This window comes from Pleurodeles waltl, chromosome 5 (genome assembly GCF_031143425.1).
Source record: "Pleurodeles waltl isolate 20211129_DDA chromosome 5, aPleWal1.hap1.20221129, whole genome shotgun sequence".
Lineage (NCBI taxonomy): Eukaryota > Metazoa > Chordata > Amphibia > Caudata > Salamandridae > Pleurodeles > Pleurodeles waltl.
This window is the reverse complement of record NC_090444.1, coordinates 1,186,125,863-1,186,149,550: the sequence shown is the minus strand read 5'-3', so window position 1 is coordinate 1,186,149,550 and position 23,688 is coordinate 1,186,125,863. Positions and strand designations below refer to the sequence as shown.

General features: G+C 47.7%; 1 protein-coding gene across 4 annotated transcripts in view; it reads right to left on the bottom strand.

The window, feature by feature from the left end:
* PRDM1 (PR/SET domain 1) overlaps nucleotides 1–23,688 on the bottom strand; it is a 143,796-nt gene that overhangs the window by 7,908 nt on the left and 112,200 nt on the right. For 3 of the 4 annotated variants that reach the window (XM_069235423.1, XM_069235422.1, XM_069235421.1), the window contains exons 2-4: nucleotides 20,806–21,048; nucleotides 8,841–8,960; nucleotides 4,754–5,006 (exon numbers count right to left, since the gene is read on the bottom strand). In XM_069235423.1, coding sequence (XP_069091524.1) covers nucleotides 4,754–5,006; nucleotides 8,841–8,960; nucleotides 20,806–20,988 — 556 coding nt within the window. In that variant the 5' untranslated portion in view covers nucleotides 20,989–21,048. Of the gene's footprint in view, nucleotides 1–4,753; nucleotides 5,007–8,840; nucleotides 8,961–9,334; nucleotides 9,422–20,805; nucleotides 21,049–23,688 lie in introns of those variants that run through there. The other variant, XM_069235424.1, reaches the window with a different exon arrangement.

Below are 23,688 nucleotides of genomic sequence, written 5' to 3'. Positions count from 1 at the left end.
TGCGTGGGGGAGTCACCCCTACCTGGGCCGGATCCCCAGCAGCTCCCTGGACAGCAGCCGTGAATAAACACTGAGGGGCGCACTGTCGGGGAGGTGCTGATGAGAGACACTGATTGAGAGGACTAGAAGGGGAGGGGCAGGGAAACGGGGAGTCTGACGCGGCTAGATAAAATAAATATCACTTATCAGGGAGATCCGGTTTTCAGTGGGGGCTTCCAGCAGGAAGCTGGAAGACATTCGTGAACTCTTCAGCAGGACACGGAGGCGTTCTGAGGTTTAAGGGTCGAAAGAAAGGGGAACAAAGAAAACTGATGCGCAAGGGCAGCTGGCACCAGGCGAGGTTAGCCGGTCAATAATCCAGGATCAGGCTGCTTCACCTTTCCACCGCAGTAGTAGGGGCCCGAAAACATGTCCTGGTTGTGGCCAAACTCTCTACTGTTAAGTGGGACAACATCCCTGCGTGAGCCTTCGGGAACTGGCGTTGGCTGAACGTCTTTGGCGCATGCAAGATCAGAAGATGCACATGTTCTCACATGATGAAACCAAGCCTAGGTGTATTTTTTGTAACCAGGATCCTATGATTGGTTTTCAGGGTGTGTCCTCGCGCACGGTGACCGGTTCACCATAGCATAAACAGAGTCGCTTTATGTGGAAAAGAAAATCGGTATACCGGCAAGCTAGGGAAAATAAATGTGCTTGGCACTGGGACCTATCCTAGATTGCATTTTCTGATCCAACCTGCAAGTTTAATAAATAGTGCAAAAGAAGTAACTGCCAGGAAGAGAGAAAAAAAGAGTGAGTTATACTGAGGGAAAAAAAGAGGAATTCCCAGAGGTCCAAGAAAAAAAGTGTGTTTTGCATTTGGAGCGCTCTTCTTCATGTGAGAAGGGATTTGTTTCAGTTTGGCGCCACCTTTCGAGGCACTTTTAGACTTCCGCTTTACCTCATCTTGTGGAAGTGATCGCCCTGGCTTTTATGTGACCTTCTCCACGTTTCTCAACACAAAGCGCACACGGGCCTTTTCTCCCACCCTTCATTCCCCCGGAAGGCTGGAGCTCTTTGGGGTAGGGTTTAAAAAGCTCAGGGCCGTTCTGTCACTTTAGCTCCCCAAGGTTAACTGCAGGAGGCCTGGGGAGACTTCAAGAGAGAGGGAAAGAGAGGGAGAAAGTGATCAGAGAGGCCGAAGAGAGGAGAGAGGGAGTGGATGGATGGAAACAGAGACATTGTGTGAGGAGATGGACAGGACGGGGCTGGTTTGAGGATTTTTGCCAGGGGTTACGTTTGGTTATTCAGCCCAGCCCTGGTCAACACTGTTGCACTTGGCCAGTTCTAGACAAGCAATGCCTGATACTGCCGAGTAAATGCAACCAAGATACCTCGGTTGGACGGCTTACTGTTCCAACCTCAAATCCTTTATGCAGGATTTGCTAAATCCGTGCGGGTTCATGGTTCACCGTCAACCCTTGCTACAGACACCACGTGCGTGCTGAGCCAGGTCTGTAGAAACCTGGTAAAAAAAAGGTGTGGCCAGGTGTGAGTCCTCAGAGCGGTTCACCAACCACAGACAGCTCTAGTGTGAATGTGGTAGGAACTGGAATCCTCCTGCACTGCAGCTGGAGTTTCTCTAGTCACGCGACCCTATAAGAAGTGAGACCTGCTAGAAACCTGGAGTCCAAACCAGGCAGGGCACCTGGTCTACCATCTGTGTGATTCTGAGTACCTGTCATGGAGTGCACAATACATGTGTCTGTAATATATCACATGTATTTCTGTGCCACTGGGTTGTCCACTTCTGACCTAAGCATTCTGCTAAAGTGATGGACTGCCTTGTACGGCGTTTATGGTGGGAATGCTCCCGGAGGCAGAGCTATCAATAGTGCAGCAGGTGCAGTGGCACCGGAGCCATCTGCATAGCAGCCCCTGCATGCAGGAAGGAGTAGGACTTTCATTGAATGGATTAGCGCCTACTGCATCCTTGCAGTGCCACTGAACGTTCCTTCCACAAATAAACACACGTTTTCCATCCTGTGTGCTGCAGTTCTGAGGTTTACAGTAGGGACCATTTCGCAAGTGCTTTTCACTTTGGGTGTTAACCTCACTTTATCCTGCCCAGCAAAGACAACTGTATTGTATTATAACTGCATTTATTGTGCCTCTGCTTATAGTTGCACCAATGATGCACCCTGGGCTGAGGGCAGATAGCTCCACGTCTGGCAGATTTGCCTATGCTACATAAAGTAGATGTTTCTGCTCATCATGAATGCGGCTGTGGGCGGGTACGCTCATTTCACGACTGGGTGAGGATCGAAAAGCGAGATTTCTGCTGATTCACTTTTTCAGTCTTCAGCTGCGGGATAAGGCTGGGCTCTCTCGAGGCCTGAAGTGGGCAAAACTGGGCCATTGTAACTCAAAGCGAAAGAAGCGAGACCTTTCTTTCTGTCCCAAATGACAACCGTTTTTGCCTACTTTGTTTTCGGAACATGTCAAGGCCTGTTAGAAAGACAGCTCACCACCTCGACACAACTAGCCCGGGGGTAGCAGCTCTAATCCTTTTCAGAACGGGGTACACTTATTAGTATGAGGGACAATTCGCAAGATTGTGGAAGCGTGAAGGCCGATGATACACTGGGAATGTCTGGGGCCTCCTCTAGCAAGCTTGTTTTTTAAGGATATCCCGAATAGAACATTAATATATATGACCTCTAAATTATTTCAGAATACCTAGATTCCATAAACAGAGAATTGGAGGTAGCACATCAGATGGTATGGGCCTTAAACGTTGCAACTCTCTCCCATGCTATCTAAGAAAAACTACTGAATATCTACTGTTTAGAAAAAGACTCAAAAACGTTCTCCTTTGTTAGGGATAGTTACTTCTTTTTGGGATCTTCACATTCATAGCTTGAGGACTGATTGTCTAAAACTGAGATTTTTTTTTTTTGCTCAGTATCATTAGGTCTTAACCGTCTTCCATCTTTGTGTACTATTGTACAGTTAGCACCTAGATATCCAGCTTTCAGATTGAAAGCAGGCGCCCCACTGATCCAGCCGCCATAGTGGCCAAAAATGAAAAGGAGTCAGTGATACACTTATGATACAAAAAACTACTACCCTGCCCAGAACCCTGAATGACGAGCTAACATTCTACGAAGCCTACAAAGATGTCTTTGCAGTACATGAGGACAAGGTAAGATAGGACATGATCCATTTGTGACATTTGAGTGTCTAACTTTGGGGGTGGTGAATAGAACCATAAGAGTTTCAGCTTAGAAACCAAGAAGTCTGCTCTCATGTGCAATATATTAAATGGATTTAACAGACACGTATGGCTGCGACCAGCATCATGCGTCTTTGTTACCGCAGAAGTGAAAGTAAGCTGCAAAACCGTAGACCAGGAAGTTAACAGTTAATGTGAGACGAAGCGACAGTCAACGTGAGTGAAGCAGATGGGAAATCAGCCTTTACCATAAGAAAGGAAGTGGAAGGACATTCTTAAGAAAAATAACCCACCGATGCAGTATATTTAACCAAAAACAGACAAGATGTGCCCTTTGTGGTCAGTGTGAAGTCTTCTCATTCTATGACATTGACAATCAAAAACCTCCAAATTCCGTTTAAAGTATCTAACTGCACCAGTTAAGAATGAATACAAATTTCTGACAATGTTGGTTTTAGCAACAACTCAACAATTGAAAGTTCACATTTTTTGTAAAAAAGCCTAAAGCCCTTGTTCCCTTGGATCTGGCCTAATTTTGAGAAAGGCGGTAAAACAAAGTGTTGACTGAGAGAACAAAATACATTAGCGGTACAGACAAATGACAAAAAAACAACAGGGTAGTTTGCAAATCATTCCGCAGTGAAATTTTGACCTCTGAGTAAAGTGCACCAGGATGCAAACAGTATTGCAACAAAAATCGGACAGAAGCTAAAAAGATACACTCATAAATGGCATGATGCAATTACCGCAATTGGTGCAAAAAGTCTTGGCAGCCACATTTACCACTGCATTAACTACATACTACAGTGAAAACAATAACTGCTCCATGATACAGCCTAACAAGCTACACGCTCAAAACAGGATGCAGAGGAAGTGCCAAAAGGCGGAACCTTCCTTTACTGACCGCTTAATGCCCAAGTAGTTTTCACCCATCATAGGACCTCTATCAGACCACAAACAATTTGTGGGGCTGCCAGTCTGCAACATGGAAGTAAGCGCTGGGTGTCTGCCAGTGGTGACGCTACATGCCAGTCTTTACAAATAAAGCCCCTTCCTTCACAGCACACAGGTTGTCCAGCTTCTTTTGGCACTGATCCTTGATCAGAGAACACTTCCCTTTTGATACTCTCTTGTAACCCCAAAAAAGGTGTTATTTGTGCTGCTTTTTTTAGTTCTGATATTATTTGCCCAAGTGCAACACCCACCGTCTTCTACCCTCTTTACCTATGTAATGCTATTTCTTTAGTTGTATGAACATTATAACACTTTTGCCTTTTGTGCCAACCTCTAAGCTGGCCCCTGGTGTTCATTTAGTTAGGATTCGTGTCCAATACTGCCCAAGTATGCCAGAAGAGCACTTCACTGGGCCGACACCCAATGACCCTTGACACTGACAGCAAATTGTACAGCTCCTCACTTCATTTTTCAAATCAGGTTACTGGCGCCTGTGACGCAAAGAGGGGAGGCCCTCTGGGTAATTATAAGGCATGCAACTCAAACCTCACGCAAGCGCTGGAAGCATTCTTTGCTACTTACTGGTGTTCACTGTCATGAGGTCTCCCGAGGGAGGGTAATTGAGCCTGTCCGCAAAGTCCCTGCAGTACCACACCAGCAGCTCCTGGTTGGCCGGGATGGGCTTGATGGTGTAGAAGTAGATGTCCATTCCGTTCTGGCATGCGGCCAGGTTCTGCTCCTGCACGGAGTGCGCGGGATTGACATAGCGCATCCAGTTGCTCTTGTCTTCGTTGAAGCCGTCGACGAAATGGTGGAAGTTGCCACTGGCATAGATCTATGGACCAAGAGTGGAGAAGGCATTCAGAACACCAGCGAGGCTAAGCATTGGGTGGTTCAACAATGGGCACATGGTTGGGCAGGACCCACCTGATGAGAGATGCTCTCTAATGGTTCAGACAACACTGTGTGTAGGAGCTGCATGTGCACTGTTGCCAATAATTGTCTCACAACAACATTCTCAACTTTTGGTGCGACCCATAACAAACCTAAATAAAATGACCACCATCCCCCGTTTCTTCTATCTAGGGAATGTGTTTCTTCCACTGTGAATAAGAGGTAGGCGTAATGATCTAGCGCCTTGCACTGTGACTGTGTGCTCACACCGATACCCTGACTCACCTATGAATTAGGCTCCGGTTAGTGTGGCAACGTCAGAGTGAATCTCTCATTTTACTGCTTCTCTAAGGCCTCCACACTTTCCTACCGTCCTACCGCCCCCGCAAAGCGCCCAGAGGCTGCCACTCCGCAGACGGCCCACCCACCTTTCTCTCGTAGGGAGGCGTGGAGCGTCATACTCTTCTGGTAACGCTGGGGAGGGCAAAGGTGAACTTCGCCTGCCACAACAGAGCCAAGACGTGGACAGCGGCCAATGTTCCCGACAGGCCGCCATCCAGTGTGTGAAAGAGAATTCACTTTTCCTCTCAGTCCCGTGTCCATTTTGACACAGCACCGAAAGGAAATGTGTCTAGGCAACACATGGGAGAGAAGCGAACACACAATGGAGAGAGCGAACTCGGTGTGTAATTAGCCCCCTGGAAAGGTTTCAGGCAAAGCGCCTTTTAACCCTTTGGTAATTGTAGCGCTGGAGAGGGGAACTGACGTTTGTCACGTCACTCTCCAGGTAGTTTCCTATGCTCTTCTGCCATTCACCACACCTCGGATTTGATGTTCACAATCTTAAAGCTTCAGTCGTAGGCTTCACCTTGTTTTGCTTGTTTACCTGCTCCATTCTCTTTGATTCATGTTTCCCGAACAGATATTTACAGATTGTAAAAAGTGGTGGCTTCACCCCCAGGTACCCAAAAGATCTTTTCGTGAGCTGAAGAAAAGGAGAGGCATACAACTGCAGGATTTGGTTTACTGATGCCCCCTATCAACCCATGCCCCACCACCTGGCACACTACAGGGGGGCACTGTGGGGCCTGGCTTCCCGGAGCAGCTTTCTGCAGGGGCTATTGTTACCAAGCATTAACAAAGACCAACTCCACCCAGAGGTTTGTTTCGGTCTCTCTTCATGCTTCAGGGTGTTTGATGAACCTTTGTCTCCTACTGGACACACAGCATTGAACACCGCATTAGAACACACATTTAAGGCCAAATATTTCGAATTTAATTACATGTTATGTGGATCCCTCTGGTTATCCATACTGCTTTATGCATTCCAATAGGGTGCTCAAGCCTGTGCGTGTTTTAGACCCAAATTGTTCCAAATTGTGACATTTCCTTTCTCTAGAAAGTGTGGTAAAAGCCACAATACAAGGCTCTCTGGTCCCCGCAATGCTCCCCTCCTGCGATGGGTTTCATTTTTATCACGTAGTTCGCTAGATTTAGATTATCACATCATATTACACTTCCAGTGGCAGAGCGGAAAGGGGACCAAAGTGAAAAGAAATAGGACCCTGTTCCTTTAAGGTCGGCAGTGAACGATAGAATCACTTTTTCTTTCAAGAGCAACTTCCTGTAAATTGAGAGGGGGAAACGCGTGTGGCTTCTTCAAAGGAGCTTGCGAGAAATGTTGTGGTGCGGCTTTTATGAGAAAATGGAACACAAGCCGCTGGGCTTCTGCTGGCAGAGAGGAGCTTTCAGGTTTCTGAGTTCGCTCCGGCGAGCAGACATCCAGGAACGCAGTGCTCCTCCGGGTTGCGTGGCTGCCTCCTGCCTCCAGAGGGCCAGGCTTCCAGTGCCCCCCGGAGGGGCACCACGCTACACATACCTCTTTTACGCACACAAAAAAGACGTGCTGCGGCGCTGCTTGCGCGCACAGAGAAACCACATTTCCACACAGTATCAGGAAACCTGAAAATCTGCTGACTCACGGGGACTTACAAGAAACAAAGTCACCCAGTGCTCGGCCGTCCCTGACAGGCAATCCCGCTAAACTTTCCCGTTGCCACACACACAGGCTTCCTTCCTCGAGAGTGAAACCGGGATGGGTGCATCGGAGACTATGGGAGGGGATTTTCCAATATTTGTTGTCCAGCTGTGGCTCGGGCGCCGCCCCTGTTGTGACACTCCCCCCTCAGCAGGTGGTTCAATTACCCGCAGGTGAGTCAGCACCCTCAGCCAGGGACTGGGGAGCATTGCCCGAGCCATTCTCCGGCAGGGCCCTGGCCTGGTCCTATGTGGCAGGCTCGGAGTACCACATGTGGTGGTAAACATTGGCCGATTCGCCTGCACCGCCCTTCCGCCTGTTTGCAGTGACTGGAAACAGGACCGTAGGGGCGAGCGCCAGGAGGCTTGTAGTGGCAAAGGCCTCCGTGGGGGCCACGGTAACGGTGGTGCCTACTGCATCAAAGGCCGTTTTGTTTCTGGTCCCGGTTACAAAGTGAAATGGCCCTGCATTTCATCTGGAAATGTAAAGTCATGCCTCTATTTCTGTAGCCTATTAACGGTGACGTTTTTACAACTCCAAACAGTTCCACATGCACAACATCACCACAGGACACTTTAAAGTGTATGCGTCTTGCTCTGGGTATAGAAGAAAACGATGTCCTTTGATAAATTCTACGCAACTCATTATCTCTTTTTACTTCCTGCACACATTCTCATCCCATGGAATGCAAACTCAGAGCACTGGGCATAAATAACACATTTTAAATCAAGAAGCAAGTTTTGTTAACAAAATTGTCATCTGAGTTGACTGATTTCTGGTGTGTGCAACAGGACTCCAGGTATGTGATAGCTGCATGAACTATACATACATGAGCATAAGAAAATATTGTTTTTTTACAACATACACTGGAATAATACTGGAGGACATGATACCTCTTACAGCGAGAGAGAAGATGAATAGTGACTCCACTCTCAAGGCTGAGCTGAGGACCATCACATAGTGGGACTCGTACAAGATCTTTACCAAATGTGACCACAATTCCGGCAAACCACACCCATTAAAGAAAGGTGCACACCACAAAGTTTGGCCGGGAGGTGGGCTAAGAGGGTGGAAACAGTATCAAATCATAAACATCAATTTTATCCCTGCTGTCGTGTTAGTCCACAGTGAATTGTGGTGGTCCCATGACATCAGTCAGAGATTGAAGTTTAAGGCTAGAAAATATTTTCTGGGCATCAGACGTTTAAAAGACTTTTGTGTCCATCTACTGACTCAGTGGGTACTTATTTTGGCTTTGAAACGCGGTTTATTCCCTTTGTTGCATTTATGCCAAAACAAATATGAAATTGGAGGCACTTGGCCTGAGACAAGAGAGTCCGAATGGGCAGAGATGACTAATGTTCCAGGTCTGCAGTCTTTACTGAGTATTTTCTGGCCAGTATCAAATTGGACGGGTCGCTGGAAAGGGGCTGACAGGTCAGAACTTTCCAAGCCAAATCTGTTTTAATTTGTCACACTTGTTTGTGAAATGATCCACTAAGCACCAACCCTCGTGCCAACTTCTGGCACAAAATGAGAACAAGTCGTCTAATATGAAGATATGACACGCATGAACAAATGCATCATCTTTTAGCCCACCCTTCCACCCTCCCTTTGACTTTTTTGCATCTTGAATGTATTCTTACAACAATGGCACCACAATTGGATCTGAAAAGGCAAAATCGCTCGGTTTCTGAGCACCTGGGCATCAATGTACCAGAGTCTCATCAAACTCACCCGCCAGAAGTATTTTCTGTTTGCATCCTTGGGAACGGTGTCGGGCGTGTAGATCTCACCAACCAGGGGCCCAAACCTCGTGCCTTTTGGAATGTACTCCTTGCTAACAACTCCTGCCACCTGAACGCAAAACATAAAAAGGTGAAGAATTTAGAACAATGAGAAGCATGTTTTCTAGGTGGCGCCATATGAGAACCACAGATGAAGACTGATAATGCTTATCATCAGCATATTTTGTTTTATTTTACTGATGATTTAAAACAAAATACTTTACAATCACCAATTATTAACTCATTATCGGTGGTCAATTAAATGTTAGCAACAGACTTCATTTAGTAGTGTTGAGTCACCAGGCACTGGTCAGGATCACAGACAGAGGGCACTTATTTGTTGAAATACATTGAAGACCAGGCAGCAAGGCAAACCTCAGGTGCCAGACCTCTCGACATCCACCCGCAATATTTAAGGCAGGATCTGAATATTACTACACTTACATTTTGTTTTTAAAAAGGGTTGCAGTCTGACTTATGAGTGAGGGCATCAATTGCTCCTATGAGTGTCTCTGCAGGCACCGTTGCCCATTTGTATCCTCCATGAAGTAGGCCCTGAAGAGAAAGACAGAGTCCTCCCAGTAAATAGCTACTGATCAGAGAGACAACTGTTTGGCAGCTGGGTGATAATTGCAACAACCAGTACATTTTTGATGTTGTGAGGTGCGATGTTCAGTTGTTATTGATTCGTTTAAATTCAGTGTGGGAAAAATGATATTGTCAAACTCTGCAACTAGAGTGAGTGTTGATGGAGATGTGCCCCTGTGTCTCTCACTGGAAGCAGAGTGTGTGTTGCTGGAGATGTGCCCCTGTGTCTCTCACTGGAAGCAGAGTGAGTGTTGCTGGAGATGTGCCCCTGTGTCTCTCACTGGAAGCAGAGTGTGTGTTGCTGGAGATGTGCCCCTGTGTCTCTCACTGGAAGCAGAGTGAGTGTTGCTGGAGATGTGCCCCTGTGTCTCTCACTGGAAGCAGAGTGAGTGTTGCTGGAGATGTGCCCCTGTGTCTCTCACTGGAAGCAGAGTGTGTGTTGCTGGAGATGTGCCCCTGTGTCTCTCACTGGAAGCAGAGTGAGTGTTGATGGAGATGTGCCCCTGTGTCTCTCACTGGAAGCAGAGTGAGTGTTGCTGGAGATGTGCCCCTGTGTCTCTCACTGGAAGCAGAGTGTGTGTTGCTGGAGATGTGCCCCTGTGTCTCTCACTGGAAGCAGAGTGAGTGTTGATGGAGATGTGCCCCTGTGTCTCTCACTGGAAGCAGAGTGTGTGTTGATGGAGATGTGCCCCTGTGTCTCTCACTGGAAGCAGAGTGAGTGTTGATGGAGATGTGTTCCTGTGTCTCTCACTGGAAGCAGAGTGAGTGTTGCTGGAGATGTGCTCCTGTGTCTCTCACTGGAAGCAGAGTGAGTGTTGCTGGAGATGTGCCCCTGTGTCTCTCACTGGAAGCAGAGTGAGTGTTGATGGAGATGTGCCCCTGTGTCTCTCACTGGAAGCAGAGTGAGTGTTGATGGAGATGTGTTCCTGTGTCTCTCACTGGAAGCAGAGTGTGTGTTGATGGAGATGTGTCACTGGAAGCAGAGTGAGTGTTGATGTAGATGTGCCCCTGTGTCTCTCACTGGAAGCAGAGTGAGTGTTGATGGAGATGTGCCCCTGTGTCTCTCACTGGAAGCAGAGTGAGTGTTGCTGGAGATGTGCCCCTGTGTCTCTCACTGGAAGCAGAGTGTGTGTTGCTGGAGATGTGCCCCTGTGTCTCTCACTGGAAGCAGAGTGAGTGTTGCTGGAGATGTGCCCCTGTGTCTCTCACTGGAAGCAGAGTGTGTGTTGCTGGAGATGTGCTCCTGTGTCTCTCACTGGAAGCAGAGTGAGTGTTGATGGAGATGTGCCCCTGTGTCTCTCACTGGAAGCAGAGTGAGTGTTGCTGGAGATGTGTTCCTGTGTCTCTCACTGGAAGCAGAGTGAGTGTTGATGGAGATGTGCCCCTGTGTCTCTCACTGGAAGCAGAGTGAGTGTTGCTGGAGATGTGCCCCTGGAAGCAGAGTGAGTGTTGATGGAGATGTGCCCCTGTGTCTCTCACTGGAAGCAGAGTGAGTGTTGATGGAGATGTGCCCCTGTGTCTCTCACTGGAAGCAGAGTGAGTGTTGATGGAGATGTGTTCCTGTGTCTCTCACTGGAAGGCGGCAAGGAAAGTGCACAGTCACTGCTGGGTGTACCGACCCACAGATCACCTCAAATGGTTCTCACAAAGCTGAATGTCCGACTCTACTGACTGAATCATTATTTACATATGCAAAAGCAATTGATTTCCTCCTTGACGGTAATTTATTTTTACCAGAAACCACGAATCCGGAATCCATTTTTCACTGTTCTGAAGAAAGAGCTTACCACATTGCTGTGTCGGGCACAGCGGTTTTATTTTCTTCAAAGCACGCCTATGAATTACATTCAAGAATAAGAAGAGGAGTGAAACATACTAGTAAATGTCAACACTTTGAGCTGCTTTGCGTCACTTTCTGTGACTTCACACAGGGGAAAGGTGTTGAGAAATGTGCCCCTCTCTATTCCTCCGAGATGAGCAGAGGAAAGGCTGAGAAACCCAGCAAAGGAACTAAGGGAAAGTTCTACAACCACGAAACATCTGCAAAGCAACAGAACAATAAGTGTGTGGTCAGGTGACCTAAAGCCCAAAAACACGATGTCTACTAAGCAGCAAAGATCACAACTTCTGTGATGTTTTATGTACTGTGTGTGTGTTCGCTCTGGGCAACTTCTGTCTGGCTTTTAATACCAGTGAAGTACTTGTATTGTGTTGATTATTCATGCTTGTGTGAGAGAAGCATGTGGGAAGACTGCAAAGATAACGTGGGGTGAGATAAAACACTTGCCCCCGCTCCTCAGTGGCATAACGAAACTGGAAGAGATCTCCTGCACAGAACATGGATGGGGCCCCCTCCGGACTCACACAGGCCAGGTGCTGTGCTGCGGGGGCCCCTGGAGCTCGCGACTCCCTCCCCCGCCCCCGCCCCCGCACCGCGACAGACTGCGGGGGGCTTTGTTACGCCCCTGCAGCTCCCATTCACCCCATTTGTGAGATCCAGCTGTGCTCTAAAAAAAAAAAAAGAGGCACTTGACCTTCTCACTGCAACCTTAGCACTGGTGCAGCCCTCATAGGACCTGTGGTGGAGGGCGGTTCTCGTCTCTTCGTAGCAGTGTCTAGAAATGACTTGTCACCCCATCCGGGTTTGTACTGGCTCAGTATTTTTGGGCCATCTCCAACACAAGTTTCTAGAACGCGCCCTCGCCGAGGCGAGTCAGACTGAAACACGTACTTATACTTGCCTCTGACACAGCAAATCGCTTTCAACACAAAACGTGGCTTTGGGTTTTAAAAAAAAAACAGGCTTCGCTCTTTGTCACCTCATGCACTGCACTGGCGAGACCTCCCAACAGGGTCAGCGCTACATTAAGGGGACTCAAGCCGGATGCATTTTGGCCATCAGGAGGGCGAGCGGGGGGGGGGGAGTGGACGGCGCTAGGCTGAAGCTGGGAACCTTAAAGGAGCGCCAAAACAGCAAAATTCTATTTTGCCTGTTGCACCGAAAATCCTTACACTGTTCCCCGAAATAGATGAGGCAAGTGTACAACACAAAAAACTCAGACTTCAGTAAACAACTCCAGAACCGCCTGCTTCACTCAAAACACTGTAGCAGCTAAGAGAGCCCAATAACCCGAGTGCCTTGAAGCAGCTCTAGAGTGGCATGTACATGTAGCGGTACACAAGGTGGGTAAAAGTGCAGTCCTCTCCAGAGGGCCACAGGTTCAGTGTACGGCTCTCCCCCAAAATATTTCCTGATTGCATTCCCTGGCAGGTTAAGCGGGGGGAGCTTACAGTAACTCCGCTCCAGCAGGGGGTTATCACAAGGTGTCAGGAGTGTACACAAGGGAGAAACCACCACACAGATAAGGAGAAGGGGGGGGGGGGCTGTCAGTTAAGGGCCACTGTAAACCCGAGCAGCAATTTAAAGTGTGTGCCCACAATGGCGCAGGGCCTTTCTCCGGGAGATTAAATGATTTCTTATCAGCCAAATCCCTAAAAGAATGTTTGGGGTGTTAAAAGATGTTATCAGCAGAAGAGGAGGAAGCCTCCTCGAGGGGGAAACGGGATAAGTGAATTGTCCCAAACTACAGCTTAACGCCGGTGCGGTGAAGGTTCTGCTTCGGTCTGCCAGACCTGCTACTCCGTGGTGTCGGGTTCTTTCCTGCCATCTCCAGCCTCAGTGACCCGGCCTTCCAACGCCCCTCCCCCGTGTACAAGTTTTGCCTAACTCCCTGGCACTGACCTGCGGCCCAGATTGATGTAATCCTTACTGGACTGTGCCAATGTCTTTTCTAAACTAGGTGCCCTTCTCAGTGTGCCTTGTCAGAGCCAGTGCCATTCTCTGTGAGCCATGTCCTCACCAACTACGACTCCCACGTAAAGTCAGTCTCTGCAGGAATACAGAGGAAAAATTGACGTTTTTTACAGCATCGAGTTGTAGGCCGGCTTTGTGTGTGTGACTGACGCAGTCTGCTACCTGGGCCACTGTAGGAACCAGCATCTACGCTGTGTAAAACTAGGAAATCACTACAATACTACACAGTCATTCAGACCTACAGGCCTTGGCAACTTCTTCTTATCAAATTACTAAAGCCATCAAGCATACGACATTTCAAAATGAGCAAGATATTCCGAGGACCACGGAAGGCTACGGCATGGCCTACGCCCTCTGAGTAGCTCTTCAACACAACAGGAGTGCGGGACTGTCACAGTGAGGGCGGCCTCATTCTCTGTGCGAGTGAGGGATATTCATGCTCAATCCAAAGTATGTTGCGCTTCACAATTTTATTGTACAGCGCCTCCAAGTTTGGGATAGTTTCTAAAAAGGGATGTAATTTCCATCAACTCCATTTTCTCCCAGCCGGCAAGCACCCACGTGCTGAAGGAACCCTTGCAAGCAGGCAGCAGGATATTGTGGCGCCTGCGCTTGAGCACTCCAGCCGGTAGGTGGCAGTGCAGCTTCAGGCTCCGTGGAGCCCACTCCCCCGCCTCAATGGAACCAGAGCCCGCAATGAATCAGTAGAGCAGAGGGACAAGGCCACCGCTGCAGATCGGCTACAGATATAGCTGGAAAGAAGCACTTACATGCCACACGCCCCGCCCACAGTAGCCATCCTACCGAGTGCTTTATAGACAGTTTCGACCTCACTCTCGTCTCTACACATTCATCACTGTCTGGGGCAGGAGAGTGTCCTCATAAGCAGCAGCTCGTGGACAAAAAATGATGCATGGCCAAAAGAGGGCTAGAGAGAGCTATCAAAAGAGATCAAACCAACAGAAAAAGAGATAAAACCAACACAGAACGAGAAACAAAGCAAACCAACAGAGATCGAGAAACACAGAAAAGCAACACAGAGCGATAAGGGTTCAAAAAAGTGCAACACCGCACAACAGAAAGACTCGTTTTATTCTATCAATATTTAATGTAGTGCTTCAAAGACCCCGCGGCAGGGTGGTAAGATGCTGTACAGGAGGAGCAAGTATGCAAGAAAACACTAGCGTCCGGAATTGTGTATAGCTAGACACAGAAGAATGCGCAGGGAGGGAGGAGGGGGCAAGTTATTTGCCAGGGTGGTGTCAACAGGAGAGAATCAGTTGAAAGAGAGAGTGAGAGGAGAGGAAGGAGTCTGTCTAATGCAGACTATAACTTGCTTAGGTGGTGTCTTATACAGAAAAGTCTGATGTGATATGGGAGTTTAGGCCAAGTTTTCGGTACAGTAACCGAGAAGGACTCCCACAGCGAGAGGCAGGGTGCAAGAGAGGGAGAGGAAACAAGGGCACAGGGAGACAAAGATGAGGAACAATGGACAAGCAGAAGTAAGGCTAGCAGAATGAAAAAGCTAGAACTCTAGATACAGATGTGAAGTGTATCTTTGCACAGGCATAAAGACATAGGGGCATATGTCTGATGCCCCTAGCGCCACTTTGGCGTCATTTTTTGACGAAAATGTGGAGTTAGGGTGGTATTTACCACGCGCCATATTTACAAAGTAGCACAAAACAAGCATTGTGCCTCTTTGTAAACTCTCATGCCACATTTTTCCTGCGCCAGGCATAATGTATGCAAGGGGGTCGTTCCCATGTAGGGAGGCCCAGAAAAATGACACAGTAAAATTTACTAGATTTTTTTATTACTGTTTTTTTTTAGCATAATTCAGGCGTTAAGATGACAGACACCCCCATTGAAAACAATGGGCAACCCTGTGTTTTGCTGCATTAGCCCCATAATTTATGGCGCTAATACAGCAAAGCACCACATTAGCATCATACATTATGATGCTAATGTGGACACGACCGCCATGATGCGCCGCACTGTAAATATGGCGCACACATGGTGCATTAGGGGGAACGCAATGGGGCGCTAGAAAAGTGAATGATGCACCAGTAAATGAATGGTGCGCCACTTTCCCATAAATATGCTCCATACTGTATACGAGAAAGAATAGGAAATATCAGTCCTGTAGACAGCACATTAGTTAGTTAAACAGGAACGCATAGGAGATGGAGACTTCGTAAGAGACCAGGATGGTACAAGCCTTAGCAGGTCCCCCATCCCCTCCCCGCAGATGCCACCAGATGAGACAGGCCGGAGTCTGTCTTACCATGCATGTAGGATCTGAGGAGGGAGGCTAAACAGAAATCTATACCTTCGATGCAATCATCTGTACATCTACGATATGAGACCCATCTAACTTTATTGCAAGCAGTGAGCACTGTTCTATGTTGGCTGCCTGCAGACTGTTTTCACTGGAAACGTTAACCTACTCTTTTTTAAGCTGCTGTCTTCGAGTCTTTTTAGAAACACAGAAATGTGGATGGCGGTGTAGTTCTCAGACACACAGAGGTGCATACTATAGTTTGGGTAACATCCCCTGAAAGCAGTTCCTACAGGGGAGCAAGAATGAGGTGCTCCAAAGTCAGTAAGTACTGGCGCCTAAATAAAGCCACATTTTGTGAAGCACGTAAAAAGAAATAGCTAGAACTGACTTTTAGGAAATGAACATAAAAATCAAAAAATTGCAAGTAAGGGCGTCAGAGGAAATTCCCCGACAAAAAATATATGGCAAGAAATATGAAAGTTTACAAGACACATCATTACTGCTGAATAGTGCTCAGAACCAAAAAAAGTTCCGAAACATGACGTGTTCTAGCATGATATTGCCAAACGCAGATAGGTCTAGTTTCTGTGAAACACGAATGCATGTTCAGCCAACCCCTTTAGCTATTAAAAGCAGAGGCCTCTCATTTCAGAAGATGCTGACACACGGTTGGAACTCATAGTGAAAATGAACTTGTCCTCTGGAAACTTCCTACCAGTGACGTTCCTGAGAAAACATGGGTCTGATGTGCAATGGAACCTTTGGTTGTTGCTGTAAGGCAACTGCGGGGGAGTTGTCGGAAATAGCTCCAGCAGTGGGTTGGTGATGGGAGATCTCTAGCTCCTCTTAGCTATTGTTCGGATCCTGGCACTGATCTTATTCAACAGGCCTTCTGTGTTGTCAATCTCAGCTCTATGATATTAGATTTTGCTGAAGCCAGATCAAATGTATATTAGGTAGCTACCACCAGAAGTTCTTGCGAAAGAACTACACCCGGAGAGTATGTGAAGTTAGCAACTCATCCTAGAGTCACAGCTGTCAATCGCCCAGTGGCAACAGGGGCCAGAAACCGGAGGGACCCAAAGAGCCTTGATTGCTGCTGCACTGTACAACCCAGCCAATGATGAGGGAGCCCATTTTACTTTCTTTCACTTGGGTGCATGCACCTTTGTTAGGCCATAGCTCGTTCTTATGAGCAGCAGGCGACCTACCACTTTTGAAGGGCCATAGGTAGTCGGCTGCAAGTACGCATGGTGAATGCGTCAAACCTACTCTCCACAGAGGAGGAGAAGATAGGTTGAGTGTCTTTACTGAGGAATTACGGGACCCAAGTCTTAATACCAGCATCCCCACCTAAGCAAATTGTGGGATCTTGGACAAATCAGTGTATGTCCCCATGGCTAGACATGCCTTTTCTTCCAACAGGAATTTCCCTGGTTGGCTGGAGCCTCTAAAGTTTGGATAACTGTAAGGTACAAATATATTGATCTGGACCAACATTTACTCACAAGAAAGAACATCGGATGTGAAGAAAATTACATTTGTTGACAGCATCAGCTGTGCATGTTCTCTCTAAAAATACAGACAATATTAAGATGGCCTGTAAGACCACGCTGATGACGTGAGAGCCCTTAGGATTCGAAAAGCTGGCACTGCAGCAACAGGATAGCTTTCCATACGCTGCCTCCCCCTGGTAGGACCGGCACATAACATGTTTCTGGGGTCTTCATAGTTGGCAGAAAGGGAAGCAGCAGAGGTAATCACTCGCCTTTCAAAATTAAAAAGAACTCTTCTCTAGTATTTGTTTGCTTCCCCCCAAAAGACATTCTTGCAGTGCACCGCAGCAGAGTGCAACTAGTGCCACTGGGGAGGGCAAGGGTGGCATGGCGGCAGGGGGGCACCGAAGCAGATTTATTTCTCAGACTGCATTTGGTGAAGAAAGCCCAAACACTTCTATAAATGTAAAAAAAAAAAAAAAGGAATAAAAGAATCAAACTGTATTCTGACCAAAGCCAGCAAGAGGAAAACCAATGGGTGCTTTCACATCTCTGAAAGGACAATAAATATTCAAAGGCTACATAGAGAAGTAACAGGAGGGATCTTTCAATCAGCATTGCAGGGAAATCATGTCATATAATATAGGTCTGGTGACAACCAGACTGGGATTCGCACAGGGCCAAGCAGAGGTTGGGACACAACACAGTACACAAGGCAACAGCAGTAACACTGAAGAAAAGTACAAAGAAAGCAATAAATATCGAATTTGCTCAGGTGCAGATGGGTTCTAGTGAGAGGCTGTCATTCTTGCAAGCGCATCTTCACAAACCATGCAGTCACTACCAGCTCTAATGGCTGTGCTTTTTCTGCTGGGGAAATCACTACATGTGGAAATACCAAGAGTTATGTTATTACGGCTTGTCTCATGTGGCGAACAGTCACTGAATCCATTACAGGTCTGTAACTCAACTCAACCAGCATTCATTTGATCAACCTCAGGAGCATAAAAGGCAGAGTCATCCCTGACGGGAATGTACTAGTATTACCCAACTCAAAGGCGCGGCTTTTAATCAACCTCAGAATTATTAAGAGCGGAGACAACCCTGCCAGGATGCAGGCCTGTGACTCGCCAGTGGCACAAAGGCCTCAACTGGAGGTGTAAAAGCCCAAGTATGCTCCACTGCAGTGACATTTCCAGTAAAGACAATTGAAGAGGTTTCTTCAGCCCTCCGGAGAGAAAAACAAAATGCAAACACACAGCGATGACTAGAATGCACCCAGCTTCACAGGCATGGATGGGGGGTTTCTGCTCCGCTCGCCCACAACCAGGGATGCGCTTACGGTAAAGAGGCCCTGTGGCAGGTTGGGGCAAGCTTTAGGATTAAGACAGCTCAGTGAGAGAAGTACTGACTCCGGAGACCTGTTTGCAATTTGCAGATCTCAGGCTTCATTCCCAGCAAGGTTGACTCAGCCTTTCAACCTTCCCTGGTCAAAAGTGTACGTATGATTAGTTCGATCCTACCACCTGATCCTTACAATGCTATGGCAGAGAAGGCGGTACAAAAACTGTTTTTTATTGATCACTAGCTCCCAGTCATAAGGATCCACCTATTCCCTAGTAGATTGATTTACTGACACTGGTCTGTGTATCAGGCCCACACTGACCACAGCGCTAAGTTCTTTCACTCAGATCGCTCTCTCCCGCTCACTGCTCAGTTAGGTAGCCTTCGCTCCAGGATGTTCTGTTCTTGTACAGCACAGAGGGCAGAAAAGTCCAAAGAGGTGGCACATGGATGCAGTCTGTCACGTGTGGTCTTCTGTTCCATGACCAGCAGGTAAACATTAGGAGTACTGTAGCACAAAAAGTGGGATTTGAGGTCAAAGCCTAAAAATTCACAGGATGCAGGTGTGCATATCTTTTACTGGCCTCGCTAGGAAGCCTACACTAATATGGCGCAATAGGCATGCCTCTAAGGGAACAATAACTTGTTTGTTGGGTTGCAGCTCACACTTTGTTAGACTTGTTCACTGGCTTCCCAGCTCACGTAGACAGGAGTCAAGCTCAGATAGAAGACAGTCCCATAATCACTGCATTAGGACAGCCTTGCCCGTATTGGGTGAGAGGCCAAGGACTGAATGGGCATGCAATCTTAACTACTTGCTCACTAATCTGAAAGAACCAGTGCACCCTGCCCAATAAACAAACGCTGTCAAAGCACAATTGCCTACCACTAGCTGCCAAGACGGTCAGGGAACGTGCACTATGCCTGGTAACAGGCCATGGCATCCCCAGTTTAAGAAAAACCCTGCTCCTCAGAATGTCAACCAAGCCAACATACAAAAAAAAAGGAAACAAAAACAAGCTGCTGCTTATTATAGAGAGGAAAGGGAAATGGAAAAGGGAACTGTTTGTGTAGCTTTAATAGGACGGATGAGGACTTTTACTTGGAAGCAGGCTGCAGTGACCCACTGAGGACTGGGCAAGGTCAAACATTTAACTGTGCTCAATAACGCCTCTGTAATGGTCTAAGAATCATGAAATGTGATCGCAATGCTTGGAGTCTCTGCCTATTTAGCAGCACAAAGTCAACTTTTGTTTAATGACAATTAGGAAGCAATGAGAGGTATTGCCAAGTTTTATCTCTCGCAGCAGAAAGCCTCACAGACTACTGTCTGGCACTTTATTTATGTAAGATCTTCAAAGAGGCCAGGGAGACTTGGAACCTACCAGTGTCACACACCTTGGCCACAGTTCAGGATTGCAAGGATTGGTTAATTTGCCCCCCATCAAATTGCAAGGATAAGTTTCTATACACAGTAATTCAACACACATCAACACAATTTCTGGGAATCTCGTGACTGTCCCCATACTTAGGTGGACCAGGTTGCAGCAACAAGTACAGGGCCAGAATAAATGTCTTTGGCCCAAGAACATTCAACGCCCACAACTTTTCTCAAGCATGGCCATTGAAAGCAGACTTCCAGAGGGCCCACACCAAACGTCTTGCCAGTGCTGGGTTTTGCCCAATGACCACTAAGCCTGAACAATTCAAATACTTATATTATTGTAAAATGAAGGTATTGCAATAAACTTCTCTATTGGCTCCGAATGCAACAGTTAGATGGGACCAGAGTTTAATTTGTAAAAGAAAAAAAAACACCATAACAATAAAATAAGTGCAGGATCAAAGTTCTTCTTAGGGACCGGCTGCTGGTGCTCCTGAATGCCAATGCTACAAAGGCTTGATTCCGCCTCGTGCCGCTTTTCTTCCACCCCCCCCACAATACATATTACATCTCTCTCTTGCTGTCTCTTTGTCACCCTTGCTTTTAGGCTTCCTCCTTGCTGTTTCCCCCTCTGACTCTTCTTTCCTTTATCTCTCTTGCTCTATGCCAAAGTCTGATGATGAAAAATAAGTCCTAGCACCCCCCAAAAAAAGTGCAATCATCACCTGCAACCACTGTCACAAGTTAAGCTCTGGTCCCTAGACCACACAACCGCCCCTCCACTAGAGGTGATGACAAGTTCTGATTTTTGAGGCCTAGAATTGCCAATTTTATTTATTTGCATTACAAATCTATTCTGTTCAGGGTATGTAAATGAATAGTTGGAACCAGGCACTCCTTCTGACCCAAAACATCCATGCGTTGGGCAGTCCAGCTCTGGGCCCCTCGTGGTTTCAGTGATCACTACCTAGGCCCCTGAACTCCCACCGAGTGACGGGCACTCACCTCCTTGAAGCCGTCTGTGTACTTGATGGTCAGATTCCTGGGCAGGGAGGCCTCGGCCTGGGTGGCAGTGGTCGCATCGGCCAGGGAGTCCCTGGCGTGGTCGTTCACGATGTAGGTGCACTTCTCCTCAAACTCCGCCTCCGTCCACAGCGTCATGTCGGCGTCCTCCATGTCCATCTTCATGGCGCTCTCCACCGGCGTGCTCCTGAAGCTCACGATGCCCGCGCTACACTGAGTGGCAGCCTGGAAAAGAAGAAAACAGGCCTTAATCCCCATTGTCCTGCGCCCTCTGCGGTTTCCTTCGAGACGGGGTGACTAATGCCGCAGTCTGTGGCCTTCTTAATGCTGGAGAGCTGCTGTTGAGTAATAGCCAACAAAAAAAAAACACAGAAAGAAAACCCCTTCCGGAAAATTGTGCACAAAAACTAACCTTAAAGAGCGAACCCCACCGCTCACAGATTCTGCCTTTTTCACACACACAACAAAACTAAGCAAATACAGTGATGGCAAAGAACGAAAGGCTCTAAGTTTGACTGGATATGTCTAGCGCCAAGAAGCCGTTTTATGACATTTGTGTATTCTACAAATTATCCACACATTAGAATGCAACACAAACGTGGTCTGTGTACCTCCCCTACTTGCCACTCACTACCTGAGCCCCCCACAACCCTATTTTCCAGCACCCACCCACCTTCAGGCTAGGGAGGCGCTCTGACAGACCAGGGGTCATGGCCGCTGAACACCACCTCTGCGCCCCTGAAACAGCAGCAGCAGCCTCGGGAAAAGTGTCACAAACAAGGGGAGGAAGGGGAAGGAGCTGCTGTCTGCGTCCGAGTGAGGCTATATCTGGAAGGCGCGCGCCACGGCAGCGGAAGAACGCAGTCTGTCTATTCCAGGCGGGGGGATGCTGAACTTTCTTTCCCACCAGCGCACAAACAACTTTCAGCAAAAACAAGCGCCCCCGCCGCCCCTCCTCTGCTGACGTCCTCCCTTTCATCCTGGGAAAGCCTGCATCCTGCCTCCCAGCGCTCGACGCACCGGCTCGGTCTTAAGAAAAGGGCATTACAGTGGCGACGAGGCACGCCGGGAGTAACCCCCATCACGGCCAGTGGCTTGCTTCGCAGTGCGCGTGGCAGAAGTACATAACTTGTATCCAAGCGCTACACAGCGGCGTCTTGCCACAAACTAGCGCCATACTAAACAGTATACTAAAAAGTGTACCCAATGCTTCTGTCAATCAACCTAATGCGTTCCAAATGGACAGTACCATCTTTATTTTTCTTGCTGGTCCATGCATGGGATCACAGCCTTCATCACAATATCCTTTCCGGTGCCAGCAAGACACTGGACGGTTTGTCGGCATAAAACCAACTAAAAGTCGAAGCCTCCAGTGACCCTGCTGCCAACTTTAGGATTACCAGGCGGGTTCCGTGTAATACGAGCTTCGATGTCTTGTCAGAGGTATGAGGCGCGATATCACTGATAAAATACATTACTTAAATATATTATAAACGCCTTAAACAGGTAGTCACCCACAGAGGAAACTATGCTAAAAGGAGACATGGCCTCTCAGGTAGAGAATTCTTCCGCTGAAATATTGCGCCTAAAGTTCAGTATGCAGGTGACTGAATTTGTCAAACTTTAGGCATGGCAGAATGTTATGTTAGGACAGCAGATGAATTATTTACATGCCATAATCAACCAAGTGAAATTGAGAATGGAGCTGGGAGCGACACACCACTCCAAAACCTTGGTTAGTATGAGGAGATGGGTAGCACCAATGAAGATTTTGAGAAAGCACTTTGATAAACCGCGAAACTCTATAGCACTCTATAGATGCCCCCCCACCCAGGCGACACTGTTCTGTTGTTTATGAAGGTCTTCTGTAATACTGCATTTTTTTGCCTTCATAATCTCCCTCCGTGTTCATTCCCCCCTCTATCCTGCAGCTCAGCTGAACTCACGCTAGCGCACTGAAGCAGCCGATTGTCGCAGGCGACTCTTAATAAATGAGCTGCAATAACACCTCACACCCTAGGCGCCGACACTGTGTGTTCACAACAAAAGAAAAACATGCGAAGTACGCCAAAGCGGTTCAGAAATGCCACAAACGGCACACGGTGGCATCAAATGTGTCAAATATTGAATTTTGGATGTGAGACAGAACAAAAGTTTTCACAACATTGTGTACATTAGAGCTATTGCTTCTTGGCGAGCATTCTTTTTGTCCGTATACATTATTTTGCTAACTAAGCATAATTTCTGAAATTTGACAGTGGCCATGTTCCTGTTTTAACCGCAGAACGCGGACATCTGGTTGACCATATACTACAAGGAGCCACGCGGTGCCATGGAGAATGGAAGGCCCAGTTACAGAGGCGTGATGTGTACCCAGGAGGATAAGTTGTCTGGTGGGCAAACTGCCCAGTTTTGTTAAAGGAGGGCCACATCTCGTCCCTTGAGTGCGAGTGTGTCTGGCCGGCCCCTGGAATCATCTTTACTGTGTCCAAATGCTCCATCTTCCCCGTTGATTCAAAGTGTGTGATCCTAGGAATCCGAGAGGCCCTTTCCTTTCGCCAAGAGACAGCAGATCAGAAAGGGTTTGGACACTTCTGTTAAACACCATAGCTAGGAAGGGGTGGCACTGGCCAGGGGTTCGGGGCATCACGAGTTTACGAGCTCACGGGGTCCCTCTTGGTGCAGCTTGAAGTTTCCGTGGCCGGTGCGCGAGAAATGGCCTGGCTGATAACAGAAATATGAATCCACGATAGAAACGTAATGTTTCAATGTTGGACGCACCAGGGCGGTGAACAGTGTCCAGGAAGTGCTGCTTCTAAGCGCGTTCCAAGAGGTGCCCGGCTATGTTGCTCACCCACACTTCTG